We start from the raw sequence: 16,340 nt of genomic DNA on the forward strand, positions 1-16,340 counted from the left end.
CCTAGATGTCCTGTCCACAGGCCTTGACCAAGGTCCCAGCCCACTGGGTTCCTGGGGCCCGCTCTGGAGGTTGCCTCCTATTGGCACTGCGACCCCAGCCAGGAGGGACTATGCCCTTTACGTACAGACTGGTTCTCAGGGTCTCAAGTAAAACTTAGAAAAGCACTGCTGAATGCCGAGGAGGACAGTCCCGGGCTAAGCCCACCCGGGTGTCCCGCTGGTAGGAACCGCAACAGTCACGCCTGGGCCCTGCCACAGCCCTGCGACCACAGCGCAGGGCGCGGGGCACAGAGGACATGGGCTGGTGGGTGGCGTCTTCAGGGTGTGAGGGGGACCCCGCGCTCTAGGGGGCTGTGCGGGGACACGCGGGGCGGCAGGGCTCAGGAGGTGCGGGGGGGGGATGCGCTGGGACCCCGATGCTGGGACACGGGGGCCAGCCGGGGGACAATGAGCGTCCTCGGGGGCGCCACGTTGCGGCAAGCAGGCAGAATAGCACGCGGACCCCGCGGGGCCCTCCGCCCGGGTCCCTCGCGGCTCTTGAGGCCGTCCCGGGGGGCGGGGCGGGCGCGCGCCGGGCGGGGCCTGTGCGCAGACGCGCGCTCCCGAGGCTGGTGGCGGGCGCGCGCGGCACCTCACTTCCGGCGGGCAGCGATTGGGCGCGGGGCGCGAGCCCGGCCGGCCCGGCCAATCGTCGGCGGCGCGCGGCGGGGCGGGCGCGGCCGCAGTCTGGACACCGCCCGCGGGCCTGCCGCTGCCCGCCGGCCCCGCCGGCAGCCATGTGACCGCGCCGCCGCCCTCCGCGCGCCCGGCCCGCCCGCTGCCGCGCGCCCGCGGCCGGCGCAGCCCCAGGCCGCCGAGGTACGGCGGGGCCGGCGCCATGGCCGAGCGGGGCCGCCTCGGCCTCCCCGGCGCGCCCGGCGCGCTCAACACGCCGGTGCCCATGAACCTGTTCGCCACCTGGGAGGTGGACGGCTCCAGCCCCAGCTGCGTGCCCAGGTACGACGCCCGCGCGCGCCGCGCTTTGTCCGCGCGCACCTGCCCGCGCCGGGGCCTGCAGCCCGGCTGGGACCCCGCGCCCCTGAGCGGGCGCCCCCGGGTTGCGGGGCCACTGCCCCGCGGCTCTGCGCTGTCCGCTGGCCCTGCGGCTCGCCTGGCTCGCGCCCAGCCTGCAGCGCCGTGACACCTGCCTCCTGGTGCGGGACGTGGAGTGGACTTGGGGTGCGAGCCCTCCCCTCCGGGCTCCACAGATTTCCCGTCGCGTCCGGAGGCACTGTCAAACCTCAGCGGCCTGGGAGTGTTCGTCGGGCGCAGGGTCCCGAGGACGCGCAAACTTGGGATCACGACGTAACCCCTGTGCGGAGGGTTTCCAGCTTCGCCGTCTGTCCGGCTTGTCCCTCGGGGCGGGGCGGGCGGTCCGTCCTCTCCTTACCTGTGTGGCCATGTGCCTGGTCTTGCAGAGACTCCTGAATCAATACTGCTCTTTGCCTCGGGCCGTTAATTTTGCAAAAGGCTCCCTGCCCTTCACTCGGTAGGCGACCGCCCACTCGGCCTGTGGTAAGGACTGGACAAGGTTTACCCAGGGGCCAGCGCTGGGAGAAGCCACACTCTACGTGGACTGCAGCGCCGCTGCCCCCATGTCTTCCGCACAGCTTGAAACTTTTGTGACTTCTGCTTGGTTTGCGCAGGAGCTCCCAGGCTGAGGGGTCACAGAGCTCTCCTACAAGGCAGTCTCCAGGCGAGGGGGCAGCAGGTGGGGTGAGGCTTCTCCCTAGGGAGAGGTGAGGGCGAGTGGACCTCCCAGTGGGCATCTCAAAGAGTGCCATCCGCCCGAGATGTGGCCAGTGTGCCATCGAGGAGACCCCAGGAGTGAATAGAGGGCTTGCTTCTGTGGAGCTGTGTTCGCCTGCAGGTGAGCTTCAGATGGGCCTGCTGCACTCTGCTTTGGCTCCTTCAACAGTTTTTTATGAGCGTGGTGTTGAGGATACAGAGGATGAGGTTTGCTCTTTTGGGGTTAGGACCCCAGGGCTTTGGTGCCTTATGGAAAGGAAAGGCAGGTGCTCAGCAGGACTCCTGCACCCGGTGAGGCTCCTGGAGGACACGGTGTCCGTGGGAGACCTGAAGAACAGCATTTGCCTCAAAACCAAAATCAGCAGTGACTCCCAGGCCTGCCTTGCCCCAGCATCGGACTCCTCACCAGGGGCGGTGCTGACCTTCTCATTCCCTCACTCTCTCTGACTGCCTCACTGCCATCAACCCCAGTCCTTGGACCTCCATTGCTGGCTGCTGGCTCTCCCTGAGCCTCTCCCCTGCCTGCCGACCGCCCCTATTGCCTCTCTAGCAGGGCATGCTTTTGTTGTGCCTCTCCAGCAGCCTCCTGGGCTCCCCAAACGAGGGGCAAAGTGTACGTGCAGGAGTGTATGTGTGCATTTTGTTGTACTGGGGACTGAACCCAGGCCTTGCACAATCCAGGCAAGTATTCTACCACTGAGCTACACCCCCAGCCCCTGCTTGCCTATTTAAAAAAAAAAAATCATAGTTGTGGATGGACAGGATGCCTTTATTTATTTAGTTTTTTATGCAGCGCTGAGGATTGAACCCAGTGCCTCACACATGCTAGGCAAGTGCTCTGCCCCTGAGCCACAGCCTCAGCCCCTGCTTGCCTGTTTTTTGAGCCATGGTCTTGCTGTGTTGCCCAGGCTGGTCTTGAATTCCTGAGCTCAAGCCATCCTCCTGCCTCAGCCTCCTGAGTAGCTGGGACTACAGGTGCATGCCACCATGCCTGGCTAGTACTGAAGTTTTTAACCTCAGGCAAAGGGGAGTCTGAGGGCGGAGGAGGGGCCAGGTGTCTTATCAGCTCCACTGTGGAGCTTGGCTCTGTTCATCAGGGGTCTAGAAGCTGCTATTGAGAGGGGAAGCTGTGGAGGCAAGGCAGGAGAGGCTGATTAGGATAGGTAGCAGGGCAGCTCTTGGTGCTGGGCTGGCTCTGCAGTGTGCAGGTGGGGGGACTGGGTGGGCAGAGCAGATGGTGCACACTCCTCAGGTGCAATGGCAACTTTACTTGTCCTCTGTCCAGTGGGTTCTGCTGGCACCCCTGTGCACTTGTGCTTGGATGACCTGGTGGTTAGTACTGCTCATCTGAGCACTTTATGCTGGTGGATCCTTGCCCTGTGTCTTTCCCACTTCTGGTTCTGGCCCAGTCTTTAGCTCTCTGAGCTGTACCTGTGCTGGTGGTTGTGGATGTGTTAATTGCTGCATAGTATTCCCCAGAAGCACCCCTGGTTTCTTCTTCCCTCCCTTTACCTTTGGCTGCTTTCCAGTTTGGGGCTGTGGCTGTAGATGTTCTTGAGCCTGTCTCCTGGGTGAGTCTCTTCCTGTGGACCTGCCTCGAGTGTGGATCAGAGGTGTGGGCATGTGCCTGCTCAGCAGTCCTTCCAGAGGCTTTCCAGAACTGTGTCCACTCTGGTCCCACCAGTGGGCAGGACCCCTGTGGCTCTATGTTCTTGCCAACACACATTTGACTTTTATTTAATTTATTTATTTGTTTGTTTGTTTGTTTGTTTGTTTATTTATTTGCAGTACTGGGGATTGAACCCCGGGTGCTTTACCACTGAATATCCCAGTTCTTTTTATTTTTTACAAGTTGCTGAGGCTGGCCTCAAATTTGCCGTTCTCCCTGTCTCAGCCTCCGAGTCACTGGGCTCATTGTCATACGCTGCTGTGCCCAGCATGTCTGATTTTTTAATTTTTGAAAATGTGGGGGTGTGAAATGGTATTGTGATTTTTTTTTTTATTCTTTCCTTTTTTTTTTGGTACCCGGGATTGAACTCAGGGACTCTAGCACTGAGCTACATCCCAGCCCTTTTTATTTTTATTTGAGACAGGGCCTTGCTAAGTTCCTTAGGGTGGCCTTGAGCTTGTGACCCTCCTACCTTAGCCTCCCATGTTGCTGGGATTACAGGTGTGTGCCGTGGTGCCAGGCACCATGATTTTAACTTTAATATTATTCTTTGATCATGAATCTAGGCCATTTTGTTTCCTTGTCAGTGGAAATCCTGTTCGTTTCTCTGCTGTTTTATTTCTCTTTTTTCCTACTTGGTCTTCAGCAGTTTCTACAGGAAACGGAGCTCCTTTCCCAGCCGCCGGTGTTGAAGTGCTCATCCACTTTCAGGGTCTTTCTGCCCTGGATGTGCCTTTGGGGCTGGCCTGGGGTTTGTCATCCTGTGTTGGTTTTCTAGAGGAAGCAGGAGAGTTTTTGTCCCCTGGGATCTTTGTGCCAGGGCCCTGGGGCCATGACAGCCCACGGAGGAGGAAGGGTCCAGTGTCGTGGTGTTTGTCCAGTGACTGCTGGCTGAGAGCATCTCCAGCTGTATCCCTCCTCTGTGGCTGTGCTGTGGCACATGGGCGGGGGGCACCTGCCTCCCAGAGTGTCCCTGCCCCTGCTGGGATGCCCAGAGTGCCCCTGAGACCCTGTGCCGTACAGCCTGTACCCACCTGCCCTCCACAGAGCCTTGGCCATCGTGGGCCTTTGCTCTTCCTACTGGATCTCCTTTCATGTTGAGTTTCACTGATTCATCTTTAAATGTTGTGTGCTCACAAAATGCACCTTCCTTGGCACACATCTTGGCATCTGCAGACCCTGCCTGCTTCTTGGCTTGTGGAGTGAAGGTGTTGCAGATGCATTCAAGCGCCAGGAGCTGGGTCCTCCGCATGCACTGAGTAGTGATAGGTGTGTGCTTGTGGGAGGCACCGAGAACCCTCAGGGGCCTGTGCCTCCCTAGTCAGCCCCTGTGCCTCCCACTCTCCACCCAGGAGCAGCGCCAGCTGTCCAGAAGGCCACATGGGTGGGATCAAGCTGCAGGCTGATACAGCATGGGCCCCAGTTCCTCTCCCTGTGCCACAGTGTTCTCTTGTGAAGAGTGACGCCCCTGGTCTGGCTGCACCTGTTGGTGGGCCTGGGGCTCTTCCCAGTTGGGCTGGTACTATTGGAAGCGTCTGTGCTGTTGCTGTATGGGGCTTTTTATGGCCGGCTGTTCTTACTTCTCCTTGGTAACAACTGGCCACAGGGGTGGGTATGACTGACCCTAAGAAAGCCCCAGTTTCCGAGATGGGAACCATCTCTCATCCTGCCAGCAGTCTGGGATGTGCGTTCCCATTTCAGTGGTTCTGTGGCTGTGACATGCTTCTCAGTGGGCTGCCCTGTATTGAGCGCTGCTTCACGGCTGTGGGCCCTTCCTTTTTGTGAGGTGTGAGAAGCTTGTCTCTGCTTGGCCATCGTGGATCTTGTGGTGGCCGATGCATGGACTACGTGTGCTCTACCCTGGCTACAGTTTGCCTCTCCTCTCTTTGTGGTGGGTTTTATCTAGAGCAGCGTCTTGCTGGGCTGCCCAGGCTGGTGTCGGTCTGGGCTCCAGGAGCCTCCTGCCTCAGCCTCCTTGGTAGTGGGGACCTCAGGCACGTGCCTGCCATGCCCAGCACGTGGCCTTTGTGGATGAGCAGGTTCTGGTGCAGTCCAGTGTTGCAGTTAGTGGTCTTTGTGTCCTGAGTAAGCAATCTCAAGGTCATGAAGATGCTTTTCTGTTTCTTCTGGAAGCTTTTTATGGCTTTGGCTCTGTGTTTGGGTGTGTTACTCATCTTGGCCTCAGGGGACTGTGACTGGAGGCAGGGTTTTAAGTGCCCGAGTGACTTGCAGTCACTGAATTGCACATGCCCCGGTGTGCTCTGTGGTGGGAGTCCCTGATCCCAGAGCAGGTGGAAGGAGTGGCACTGCTTGTCCTGAGGGTTCCGTCCTCAGTGCTTGTCCTGAGAGCAGTGTAGAACCTGCCCTCAGGCGTGCGGATCTTGGGTTGGACCTACTCCTGCAGGCTGGCACTTGATATTACAGTGAAAGTAAGCTTTTCATCACTTGCTGCTGGAGTGAAAAGATCGGCTGATTGATTGATTGTCTTTGCAGTCTTGGGGACTTGAGCATGCTAGGCAAGTGCTTCACTACTGAGCCACATCCCCAGCCCCAGCTCATGTGGGCTGCCAGCATCTAGAACTTTTTTTGTTTCTTTGAGCCGGATTCTGCCCGTGGCTGGCCTTCAGTTGATTTTCTTTTCTCTTTCTTTTTCTTGGTGTTTGGGTTTGTACTGCTAACTTCATCCTGCAGATAGCAACTGAGGCTTAGGATGAGTGACCTACCCCAAGCCACAATAGGTAAGGAACACAAGCCATGAATGGCACTGAACTCCCAGATCTCAGCAGCTTAGCTGAAGGTGCTCATTACTCACTCCCATCAAGTTCAGTCTGTTTTGGGTTGGTGGTCAGCTCTCCTCAGGTGGGAGGGGAGGACCTCAGCCTCCTTCCCTCTGTGGCTTTGCTCCCCTGAGCCCTCTACATGGAGGAGCAAGTCCGGCCGTTAGGGCCAGGAGTGGGCAGGGAAGCAGCAAGGTGCTCGTCTCTACCCACGTTCTGTGGGTCAGGTCCTGCCAGGCGTGGACCTTCGCTGGGTGGGCACCGGGTGAGGCAGGCTGGCTGTGTGCCCTGGACTTCAGGTGATCTGACTGTTTTAACCCCGTGCCTTCCCTATACACGATCTGCTTTTTCTACATGTGTCTTGTCTTTTGCAGGTGGGGAATTGGCTGTGAGTCTCCCGCCCTCTGACCCCTCTCGCCTCACTGTCCTGGCTGTCGCTGCTCTGCTGGTGGCCTTGGCTTCTTTTGTTCTACCTCAAGTAGAGTTGACATGCTGTTCTGTCCAGTCGCAGCCTTCCTGTCTGGCCTGGCAGACTGTGGTGCCCACTCCCTCCAACTGTGAGCTGAGGACCTGGGCCTTCTGCTGCATCAGGCACCGCTGGTGTTCAGCTGGGGTCGTCTGCTCAGGAATGTCTGGAGAATCCACCTATGAAATATCCTGATCCTGGACTTTCTTTGTGGAAAGTTTAACTACGTGTTTAATGGCTGTAGAATGCCTTTTCCCCTAGTTTTGGATTATAGTCTTCTGAGAATTTGTTCAATTTGTCCAGATTTTCAGGGTTACTGGCATAATGTTGTTTATGTATTCTTGTCCCCTGGTGTCTGCTGGTCTGTAGTGCAGTCTCCGTGAACTTGGTTACGATGGTTATTCACGCATGTGGACCTCTACTCCTGATCTGTCTGACCCAAGGCTCCACCAATTTGGGAGTGTGTGTGTGTGTGTGTGTGTGTGTAGGGGGTACTGGGATTAAAGCAGGGCCTTGCACATGGCAGGTGAGCACTTTACTGCTGAGGTATACCCCTCAATCCTTTTTATTTTATTTTGAAACAGGGTCTCTCAAGGCAGGCCTCAAACTTGCCATCTTCCTGCCTCAGTCACTAGGATCATAGTCACGTACCATAGTGCCTCGTGGGCCCATCAGTTTTTGAAAATAAATATTAGTTCTCTATTGTCTTCCATTTGATTTGCTTGGGTTTATTTTGCTCTGTTGTTTCTAATGCTGTCTTTCTTCTCTTTGGTCTTGAGGATTGGACCAGGCCACGAGCTTATTGGGCATGTACTCTGTCACCACCTGGCCCCCAACCCCTCATTTCTCATTTCCTAAGATAAATAACATACTAATTATTTTTCCTTCCACATAAGCATTTATAGCCACACGTGCTCTCACAATTAATGGCTTAGCTGCATGTGGTGGCGCACACCTGTAATCCCAGCAGCTTGGGAGGCTAAGGCAGGAGGATTGTGAGTTCAAAACCAGCCTCAGCAATGGCAAGGTGCTAAGCAAAATACAAAATAGGGCTCGGGATGTGGCTCAGTGATTGAGTGCCCCTGAGTTCAGTTTCTGATATCCTCTCCGCCGAAAAAAGTTCATGGTTTAGTTGTACTTTACAACCTTTTTATGAAATATCATTCAGGTTATAATATTTAAAATTTTTCTTTATTTCTTCTTCAACTTAATGGAGTATTTCACTTTCCTAATATCTAAACATGCGTGTTTTTTAGTCGCTTTTCCAATTCTTTTCTTTTTCCCATTACTAATTTCTAATTCAGTTATGTTGTAGTCAGAGAAGAGGGTCACATCCCCAGCCCTTTTTGTTTTTTATGTTGAGACAGAGTTTCACTAAATTCTTGCTAAGTTGAGACTGCCCTTGAACTTGGAATCCTCCTACCTGTTTCCTGAGCCACTGGTATTATAGGTGTGTGCCCTTGTGCCCTAGTTTATCAGTTTTTTTCCTTCAGAGACTTAGAGAGACTGGAACTTGTGATCCTCCTGGTTTCGCCTCCCTGCCAGCATTTCCCCTGCCCACGTTGACTTGGTGACTGCTCAGCCTCCAGCCTCTGCAGGGCCCTGAGGATGAGGAGCAGCAGAGGAAAGAGCCCAGCCCCCAGCCCGTCCTCCTCCAGCCGCCTTCCGTGGTCCTCTGCCCTGGAGGAGCTGCCCCACCTCCTTTCCCCTGGCTGTTGTCGGGCAGGAGGAGCCCAGTTCCCTGCTTCTGTGCCTCCCCCCCCAGCGCCTCCCTCCACAGGGGCTCTGGGCTTGGCCAGGTGACTGGTTTAGGTCACTGTTTTGGCCATCAACTTACTAGCAAGTGCCACCGTGCCACTGGTTTTTTTTTTTTTTGTACTGGGAATTGAACCCAGGAATGAGCTACCACTGAGCTACACCCCAGGCCGCTTTATTTAATTTTGAGATAAGGGCCTTGCTAAGTGGCTAAGGCTGGCCTTGAACTTGTGATCCTCCTGCAACAGCCTCCCAAGTAGTGGGATTACAGGCCTGGCCACTGTGCCCAGCCTGTCCTTGTTTTGACTGACCTGCGGTTCCATTCTCGTCCTGCTCCCCGCTGCTAATAATGTCCCGGTTTAGTTTGGGGCTTTTTCAACCTGCCCGCGTTTGTCTGCTCTCCCTCACTCTCAGCCTAGGCTCTGTTGACTCTCTCTCTGTTTTCCCCAGGATCCTGGTGGAGGTCATCCCTGCCCCTCCCCCTTGGGGACTGACCTCGGGGCACACATGTGAGAGCTGGCTGTGTCTACCTCCCCTGAGAGCAGAGCCACAGAGTGCAGTCCAGCCCTCCTGTCCCCTGCATGTGCTTCAGGTCTGGCTCTTGCCCCTCCTGGCAGCACTTGCCTGACTTGAAGCCCTTCTCACCTCACCTCCTCTGTTTCCCCCTTTGTCTGGAGATGCATCGCAGGCCCCCCCCCCCCAACTGCAGACCTGGAGCTGCATTTCTGCTTGTCCAAGCTGTCTGTTTGCCTTGTCACCGCAGGTGTGCTGGCTCTGTGCTGGCTCTGCGCTGGCTCCGAAGCGTCTCCTGCGTAGCTATGGCAGCGCCAGGCTCTGGCTTCCTGGCTTGCTGTGGGGGAGCCAGCTGCTGGCCAGCCAGGACTGCTGGAAGGAGGTCTGGCTTGGTGGCCCCTTCCCTGTGATGGCTGCCTGACCATGTGGCCAAGCATGGGCTTCTCCTGTGGTGCTCAGCAGGGGTCACGGCTTCTGCCTTGTGGGTTGCAGGTTTTCCCTTTCTCTAGGGCTGTGGCCTCTGCCCCAGTCTGGGTCACCTCTGGGATGCTTGTGAACATGTCAGCCCTTCCCCTGTGCTCCCTGTCCAGATGAGGAGGGTGGCATGGCACTGCAGGAGCAGCCCGTCGTGCCCACGTGCTGACACTGTTCTTTAGGACTCATTCATCCTTTCAGGGCGGCTCTGGCTCCCATTGTGGGTGCTGTGTCAATCTCTCTTGGTGCCATCCCCACCCCGGCCCAGGGTTGTCCTGAGTAGCTGCTTGGTGAGTGTCCCTGTAGTTGAACTAGATGTCATGCTAAGGAATGTTGTTTGCTTTGAGTCGTGGGAAGTCTCTGGGCCATGCTGAGGGTGTTCTGGGAGAGGGGTGTGCTGGTTGGGGGTAGTTCCACTGGGGTGGGGATGGGGGTTGTGTACATGGGGGTTGTCAGAGGGCTCCCGCAGGGCTGGAGATGAACTCTGCGGGAAGAGTGCAGCAATCTGAGGGGGTGGGATGAGGAAGGAGATACTGAGGAGGCCAGTGTGGGCTGTGCCTGCCTGCGGGCTTGGCATTTCCTGGGAACGCATCCCTGGCAGGCTGGGAGGGCCTGTTGCCTCCGGAGGCCCTGGGATTTAGAGGAGGGCTGCTCCGTTGTTGGGAGTGACCAGGCTCCATCTTCTCTTCCCCTTCATGGCTCACAGGGCAGGAGTCTGCTTTTAGGACACAGGTTTAGAAAGCTGCCTTTGACCAATTCTCTGTCCTGGCCTTGGAGCATTGTGTGGGCACTCTAAGTGGGCAGTGGTCCTCCATGGACCCAGTGCTGTGAATGCCTTTGTTGTCCTGAGTATTTTGTGTAGAAGAACAGCCCACAGTCCCTAGGGAGGAAGCAGTGCCCACGGTCCCTAGGGAGGAAGCAGTGGCCCAGGTGCCCAGGGAGGAAGCAGTGGCCCAGGTCCCTAGGGAGGAAGCAGTGCCCACGGTCCCTAGGGAGGAAGTAGTGGTCCAGGTGCCCAGGGAGGAAGAAGTGCCCACGGTCCCTAGGGAGGAAGCAGTGGCCTAGGTGCCCAGGGAGGAAGCAGTGGTCCAGGTGCCCAGGGAGGAAGCAGTGGCCCAGGTGCCCAGGGAGGAAGCAGTGCCCACAGTCCCTAGGGAGGAAGCAGTGGTCCAGGTCCCTAGGGAGGAAGCAGTGGCCCAGGTGCCCAGGGAGGAAGAAGTGCCCACGGTCCCTAGGGAGGAAGTAGTGGCCCAGGTGCCCAGGGAGGAAGCAGTGGCCCAGGTGCCCAGGGAGGAAGAAGTGCCCACGGTCCCTAGGGAGGAAGTAGTGGCCCAGGTGCCCAGGGAGGAAGCAGTGCCCACGGTCCCTAGGGTCGAAGCAGTGGTCCAGGTCCCTAGGGAGGAAGCAGTGCCCACAGTCCATAGGGAGGAAGCAGTGGTCCAGGTGCCCAGGGAGGAAGCAGTGGCCCAGGTGCCCAGGGAGGAAGCAGTGCCCACGGTCCCTAGGGTCGAAGCAGTGGTCCAGGTCCCTAGGGAGGAAGCAGTGGTCCAGGTGCCCAGGGAGGAAGCAGTGGTCCAGGTGCCCAGGGAGGAAGCAGTGCCCACAGTCCCTAGGGTCGAAGCAGTGGCCCAGGTGTCCAGGGAGGAAGTAGTGCCCACGGTCCCTAGGGAGGAAGCAGTGGACCAGGTGCCCAGGGAGGAAGTAGTGGTCCAGGTGCCCAGGGAGGAAGAAGTGCCCACGGTCCCTAGGGATGAAGAAGTGGCCCAGGTGTCCAGGGAGGAAGCAGTGGTCCAGGTGCCCAGGGAGGAAGCAGTGGTCCAGGTATCCAGGGAGGAAGCAGTGCCCACATTCCCTAGGGTCGAAGCAGTGGCCCAGGTGCCCAGGGAGGAAGCAGTGGTCCAGGTATCCAGGGAGGAAGCAGTGCCCACGGTCCCTAGGGGGGAAGCAGTGGCCCAGGTGCCCAGGGAGGAAGCAGTGCCCACAGTCCCTAGGGACGAAGCAGTGGCCCAGGTGTCCAGGGAGGAAGCAGTGCCCACTGTCCCTAGGGAGGAAGCAGTGCCCACGGTCCCTAGGGAGGAAGCAGTGGCCACGGTCCCTAGGGGGGAAGCAGTGGCCTAGGTGCCCAGGGAGGAAGCAGTGCCCACGGTCCCTAGGGAGGAAGCAGTGGTCCAGGTGTCCAGGGAGGAAGCAGTGCCCACGGTCCCTAGGGGGGAAGTAGTGGTCCAGGTGCCCAGGGAGGAAGCAGTGCCCACGGTCCCTAGGGAGGAAGCAGTGGTCCAGGTGTCCAGGGAGGAAGCAGTGCCCACGGTCCCTAGGGAGGAAGCAGTGGTCCAGGTGTCCAGGGAGGAAGCAGTACCCACGGTCCCTAGGGAGGAAGCAGTGGTCCAGGTGTCCAGGGAGGAAGCAGTGCCCACGGTCCCTAGGGGGGAAGCAGTGGCCTAGGTGCCCAGGGAGGAAGCAGTGCCCACAGTCCCTAGGGGGGAAGCAGTGCCCACGGTCCCTAGGGAGGAAGCAGTGGCCCAGGTGCCCAGGGAGGAAGCAGTGCCTACAGTCCCTAGGGAGGAAGCAGTGGCCCACGCTGCCTAGGCAGGACACAGTGGAAGCATGTCCTTTATAACCAGTGGTGGCTGTGGTGCCCGTAGGCAATCTGAAATGCCTGGAATTGGCCTTGTGTCTCGTCTTCTCTTTTGGCTCCTGAAAGAACGGAGTTTCTAAGGGCAGGAGTTGGGTGTAGCAAGGCCGATGCAGAGAGCCGTTCTACAGTCATGTGTGACAGTTGGCATCTCCTTGGCTGTGTGGAGGTGGCAGGGCAACCTCAGTGGGTCTTGAGGGCCATTTGGGAGCCCAGGAGACAGGCGGCGTGGCCAGAATTGCTGGTGGCTGAGGAGGGGTGCTCAGGTCCAGGCAGGAAGCGTATAGGTGTGGGGAGCGCCTGGGTTGCTGTTCTCCCACGCTGTGCTGGACTCTCTCGCTGAATACGCACAGAGCCTCTGGCTGCGGCTCTCTCAGGTGCAAGTGTGTGAGCGTATGAGCAGCTGACTTACCAGCTACCATGGATAGCTCCACAGTGGTACTGACAGGTAGCCCCAAAATCATGTGTGAGTGGATTTAGAAGCTGAGTTCTTTTTTTTTAATATTTATTTTTTAGTTGGACATAGTACCTTTATTTTACTTATTTTTATTTTTATATGATACTGAGGATTGAACCCAGGGCCTTGCACGTGCTAGGCAAGTGCTCTACCACTGAGCCTCAACCCCAGCCCTAGAAGCTGAGTTCTCCCCATGCTGGAGGTGGGTGGGAATGGCATGTCGATGGGTTAGAGCCCTGTCCCCTTGGCTCTGGAGGTGGGTTGGAACAGACACAGGTGCTTGTTCCCAAGCCAAGGCAGGCTTTGCATGGGGCCATAGCTGGTGAGTCCCTAGCAACAGCACTTGGTACTTTCTGCTGATGCTTGCAAAGACTCCAGCCTGTGTGGGGAGCTCTGCTCTCTATGCATGGGAGAGAGGAGTCTCTGCAGCTGAGGCTGTGGCCTCAGGTCTCCTCTCGTGCAGGTGCCTGCCACACAGAGGCAACTGGCCCCATGAGACATGGAAATGGTGGTGGAAGGTGCCAGAGAAGCAGGCACTTCTGCCTTCATGCTCTGACACTCAGGCCTGGGGCCTGGGGCCCTTCACCCCACCCTAAGCCAGCCTTTCCTTAGGGTCCTGCAGCTGGGCTTGGGCATCCCCTGCCTCCCAGCCACAGACCTGCATCCCTTCACCTGAGCCCAGCCTCAAGGGCACTGTCAGCAGGATGGGCTTCTGCCCAAAGGTCAGGCTTGCATTTGTTGAGTGTCCAGTGTGGAGACTGACAGGTCAGGACAGAGCACGTGGACTGGACTGGTGGTACAGTGGTGGGCAGGTTTGGTCCCCACATAGACCTCTGCACCACCCCTCTACCTCCAACTTCCACCTCAGGCAGGTAGGATGGGCCTCACCATACAGGAGTCTGAGCTCAGACAGGTGCATGTGGAGTATGGACCCTGTGGTCAGACCCCTTGCTTAGCTCTGCCCTTCCCAGATTGTGCCTCGATTCCACCTGTGCAGCCTGCACTCCCCACAGCTGCTCTAGCAGGCAGCTCTGCACATGTGGGTAGACTGACAGCCTTGGGAACCACCTGGCTGCCGAGGTAAGCAGCACAGTGGCCATGATGTCCAGCTTCCCTTCATCTTTCACCAGGACAGCATGTGTCGACCAGTGCTGTGTCCCCCTCCCCCCTCCCCTAGCTAGGCCAGGGCACACACCTGGGCAGGGTCAGGCCTGGAGAAGCCCCTTTCACACACCCCTGGGCGGGGCCAGGCCTGGAGATGCCCCTTTCACCAACGTGGTCCTCTGCCCAGGGAAAGGCAGAGATGCCGAGGGAGTGAGCCTGCCCGGCCTCTGCCTCCTGTGTCTGTGCACTGATGCAGACCTGTCCCTGTTCTGGCTCCTTCCTCCTGGCTGTTTACTCTGCAGCCCTTTGAGAGTGCCACGTGTGCTGACAGCTGGGGACACCACCAGAATCTTTGGTCTACTTTAAGCCATCTTTTTCAACCTGATCCCGCAGCTGTTCCTTGCAGGAGGCATCAGCAGTGTTTGGCTTCCCTCCGGTCACATTGGTGGGATGGGCTTTGCAGCAGTTTGCATCCCTGGCTGGGAGCTGCAGAGTAGGCTCTGTCCAGGTATCTTCAGACATCGGAGGTCAGGTGTCAGCATGTTGGCCTTCATCCTCAGTTCTGACACAGGTCGGGCTTGGCAGCCTCTCCCGTGGGCTCATTCCTGTCAGCCTGAGAGTGGACCTAATGCCTCTTCCAGGTTGCCTCTGAAGCACCATTGGCACGAGTCTTGCAGGAGGCTGGCGACCTGCTGTCAGCTCAGTGCCTTGTGGCCAGGCTCTCCCTCAAGTTTCTGCACTGGAGTGCTGAAAGAGGGCTGGGTGCTACTCTGGGGATGCTCTGTGCGGGGCCCGTGAGTGATGGGACAGGATAGCCCTTCCATGTTCTCAGTGCTCCTCTTGCAGGGGAGTTTTCTCTGTGAAGACCTGCCCTGGTCTAGGCTCTTGTGACCTGAGTGTCCAGATGACTGCCATGGCTCTGTGTTCACCTTGAGGCAAGGGTGCTAGTGCAGGGGCTGGGCAGATTCACAGGAGAGCTTGCCTCATCAGGGCAGAGCCAGCAACCAGGGCCAGGGAGGACTCAACGAGGGGTCATCCGTGACCTGAGGGCCATACTAGGTGCCACCAGCACTGGCAGTCCCTCAGAAGTGGGGTCCATGGCAGCCTGGGGAGCATGTGGGAAGTAGAGTGGCCTGGGCAGCCTCCCTGCATCCCACAGCAGCTGGCCAGCTTGCAGATTCAGTGCTTCTTTAATTAGTGCTCGAGGCCCCAAGAGCAGCAGCCAGCTCTTGCTGTTCCAGGCCCCTGAGGTTGGCTGGGGCTCCCAGGTCTTACTCCATCAGCAGAGAACATCGCCTCCATGCAGCACTGCCTTCAGAAGGAGCAGACCCCTGTGGACTTCCTACTCAAGGAAGGGGTGCCACTTGGTCTGCCCTTGGTGGGAGGTATGGAGAAGAGCCTCTTCCCGTCACACATGGCTGTTACCACAGCCACACTTCCTGAGGGATCCCAGAGGTGGCCTGTGGCGTCATCTCCACACCCGTCTCCACTTGCTTATCCGTTCCCTCCTGGGGAATTTGATCTCTTGAAAAGGGCATGATCACAATGGCCTTGTTCCACACCCACTGCCTCCCTGGTCCTTGCTGGGGCTCAGCAAGTCTCTTGGACATGTGACATTTCAGCCACTGGTGTCAGGAGCAGTGTGGCCTCAGCTGTGTTACCAGCCACCACTGCACAGAGGCCCAAGGCGGGGGACTGGAAGACCAGTCATGGGACAACTGTCACTACCTACTGGGGGATGTACAGCTTGGACACTGCTCAGGGATGTGGACGCTGTTCTGCTCTGGGTTGTTCAAACCACAGATGGCCCATGGCTGACTAGGAGCTGGGATTGCTTGCCAGAGTGTGGGTTCTGAGGGGCAGGTTCCCCATGCTTCCTCCCCAGCACGGTAGAGGGTTCGGAGCCTCTCTGTTGAAGGTGAGTCGCTCAGATCACATGGATGATGCAGCTGTATTGCCCAGTGGAGAATAAAAGGAAACACAGAGGCCACTTCTGCAGTCCCTGGGACTAGGAGGCCGAGGCAGGAGGATAGCGGGTTTAAGGGAAGCTTTAGCCACTTAGTGAGACCTATCTCAAAATATAAAGGGCTGGGCATATGGCTTCATGGTAGAGCACGCCTGGGTTCCAACCCCAGTACAGAAAACAGAAAGGAAGGAAGGAGGGAAGGAAGGAAGGACTTGTTTGATTTGACTCACTTAAGAAAGATTTTCTAGTGAACTTCCTCTGTAGCATCTTCCAGTCCCTTTAGGAATAAATTACAGAGGCACCTCTTTTCTCACTGAGAAGAGTAGTTTGTCTTTGCACGTCACCAAGGTCACCGAGGAAGAGAAGGTGTCAGACCTTACTGGACTCAGGGTTGCAATCAGGCATTTGAGGTAGTGGGGACGTACGGTGCTGTGGAGCACCTGTACAGTGTCCCTCCTTGAGGTGGACAGCATGTGAGACAGAAGACGGCCGTGGCCCGTGGCGTGCCTGGGCATCTGGGTGCATCACAGGGCACCAAGGTGACACCACTGTGCTGCCTCTGGTAAGGGTGCTGCAGAGTGAGGTGCTCCTGAGCTGCAAGCAGCAGAGCACGGGCTGAGCAGAGCCTTGCTGCAGTGAGCCTGTGGCTTGCAGGACCTTGGAGTGGCCGGCCATGCTGGCTGTAGGTGCTCCAAGTCCCCTGGCTTGGCACTTTGATACTTGCTTCCTGCCGCTGGGG

General features: G+C 57.6%; 1 protein-coding gene across 7 annotated transcripts in view; it reads left to right on the forward strand.

The window, feature by feature from the left end:
* Positions 1–842: 842 nt before the first annotated feature.
* The window catches only part of Pacs2 (phosphofurin acidic cluster sorting protein 2), a 70,958-nt gene continuing 55,460 nt past the window's right edge, over positions 843–16,340 (forward strand). For 5 of the 7 annotated variants that reach the window (XM_058582284.1, XM_046453240.2, XM_058582285.1 and 2 more), the window contains exon 1: positions 844–996. In XM_058582284.1, the coding sequence (XP_058438267.1) occupies positions 878–996 (119 nt within the window). In that variant the 5' untranslated portion in view covers positions 844–877. Of the gene's footprint in view, positions 997–16,340 lie in introns of all 7 variants that reach the window. The other 2 variants (XM_058582287.1, XM_058582286.1) reach the window with 1 other exon arrangement.

This window comes from Marmota monax, unplaced genomic scaffold (genome assembly GCF_021218885.2).
Source record: "Marmota monax isolate L192 unplaced genomic scaffold, Marmota_monax_Labrador192_F-V1.1 WCK01_AAM20220418_F8-fsc00190, whole genome shotgun sequence".
Lineage (NCBI taxonomy): Eukaryota > Metazoa > Chordata > Mammalia > Rodentia > Sciuridae > Marmota > Marmota monax.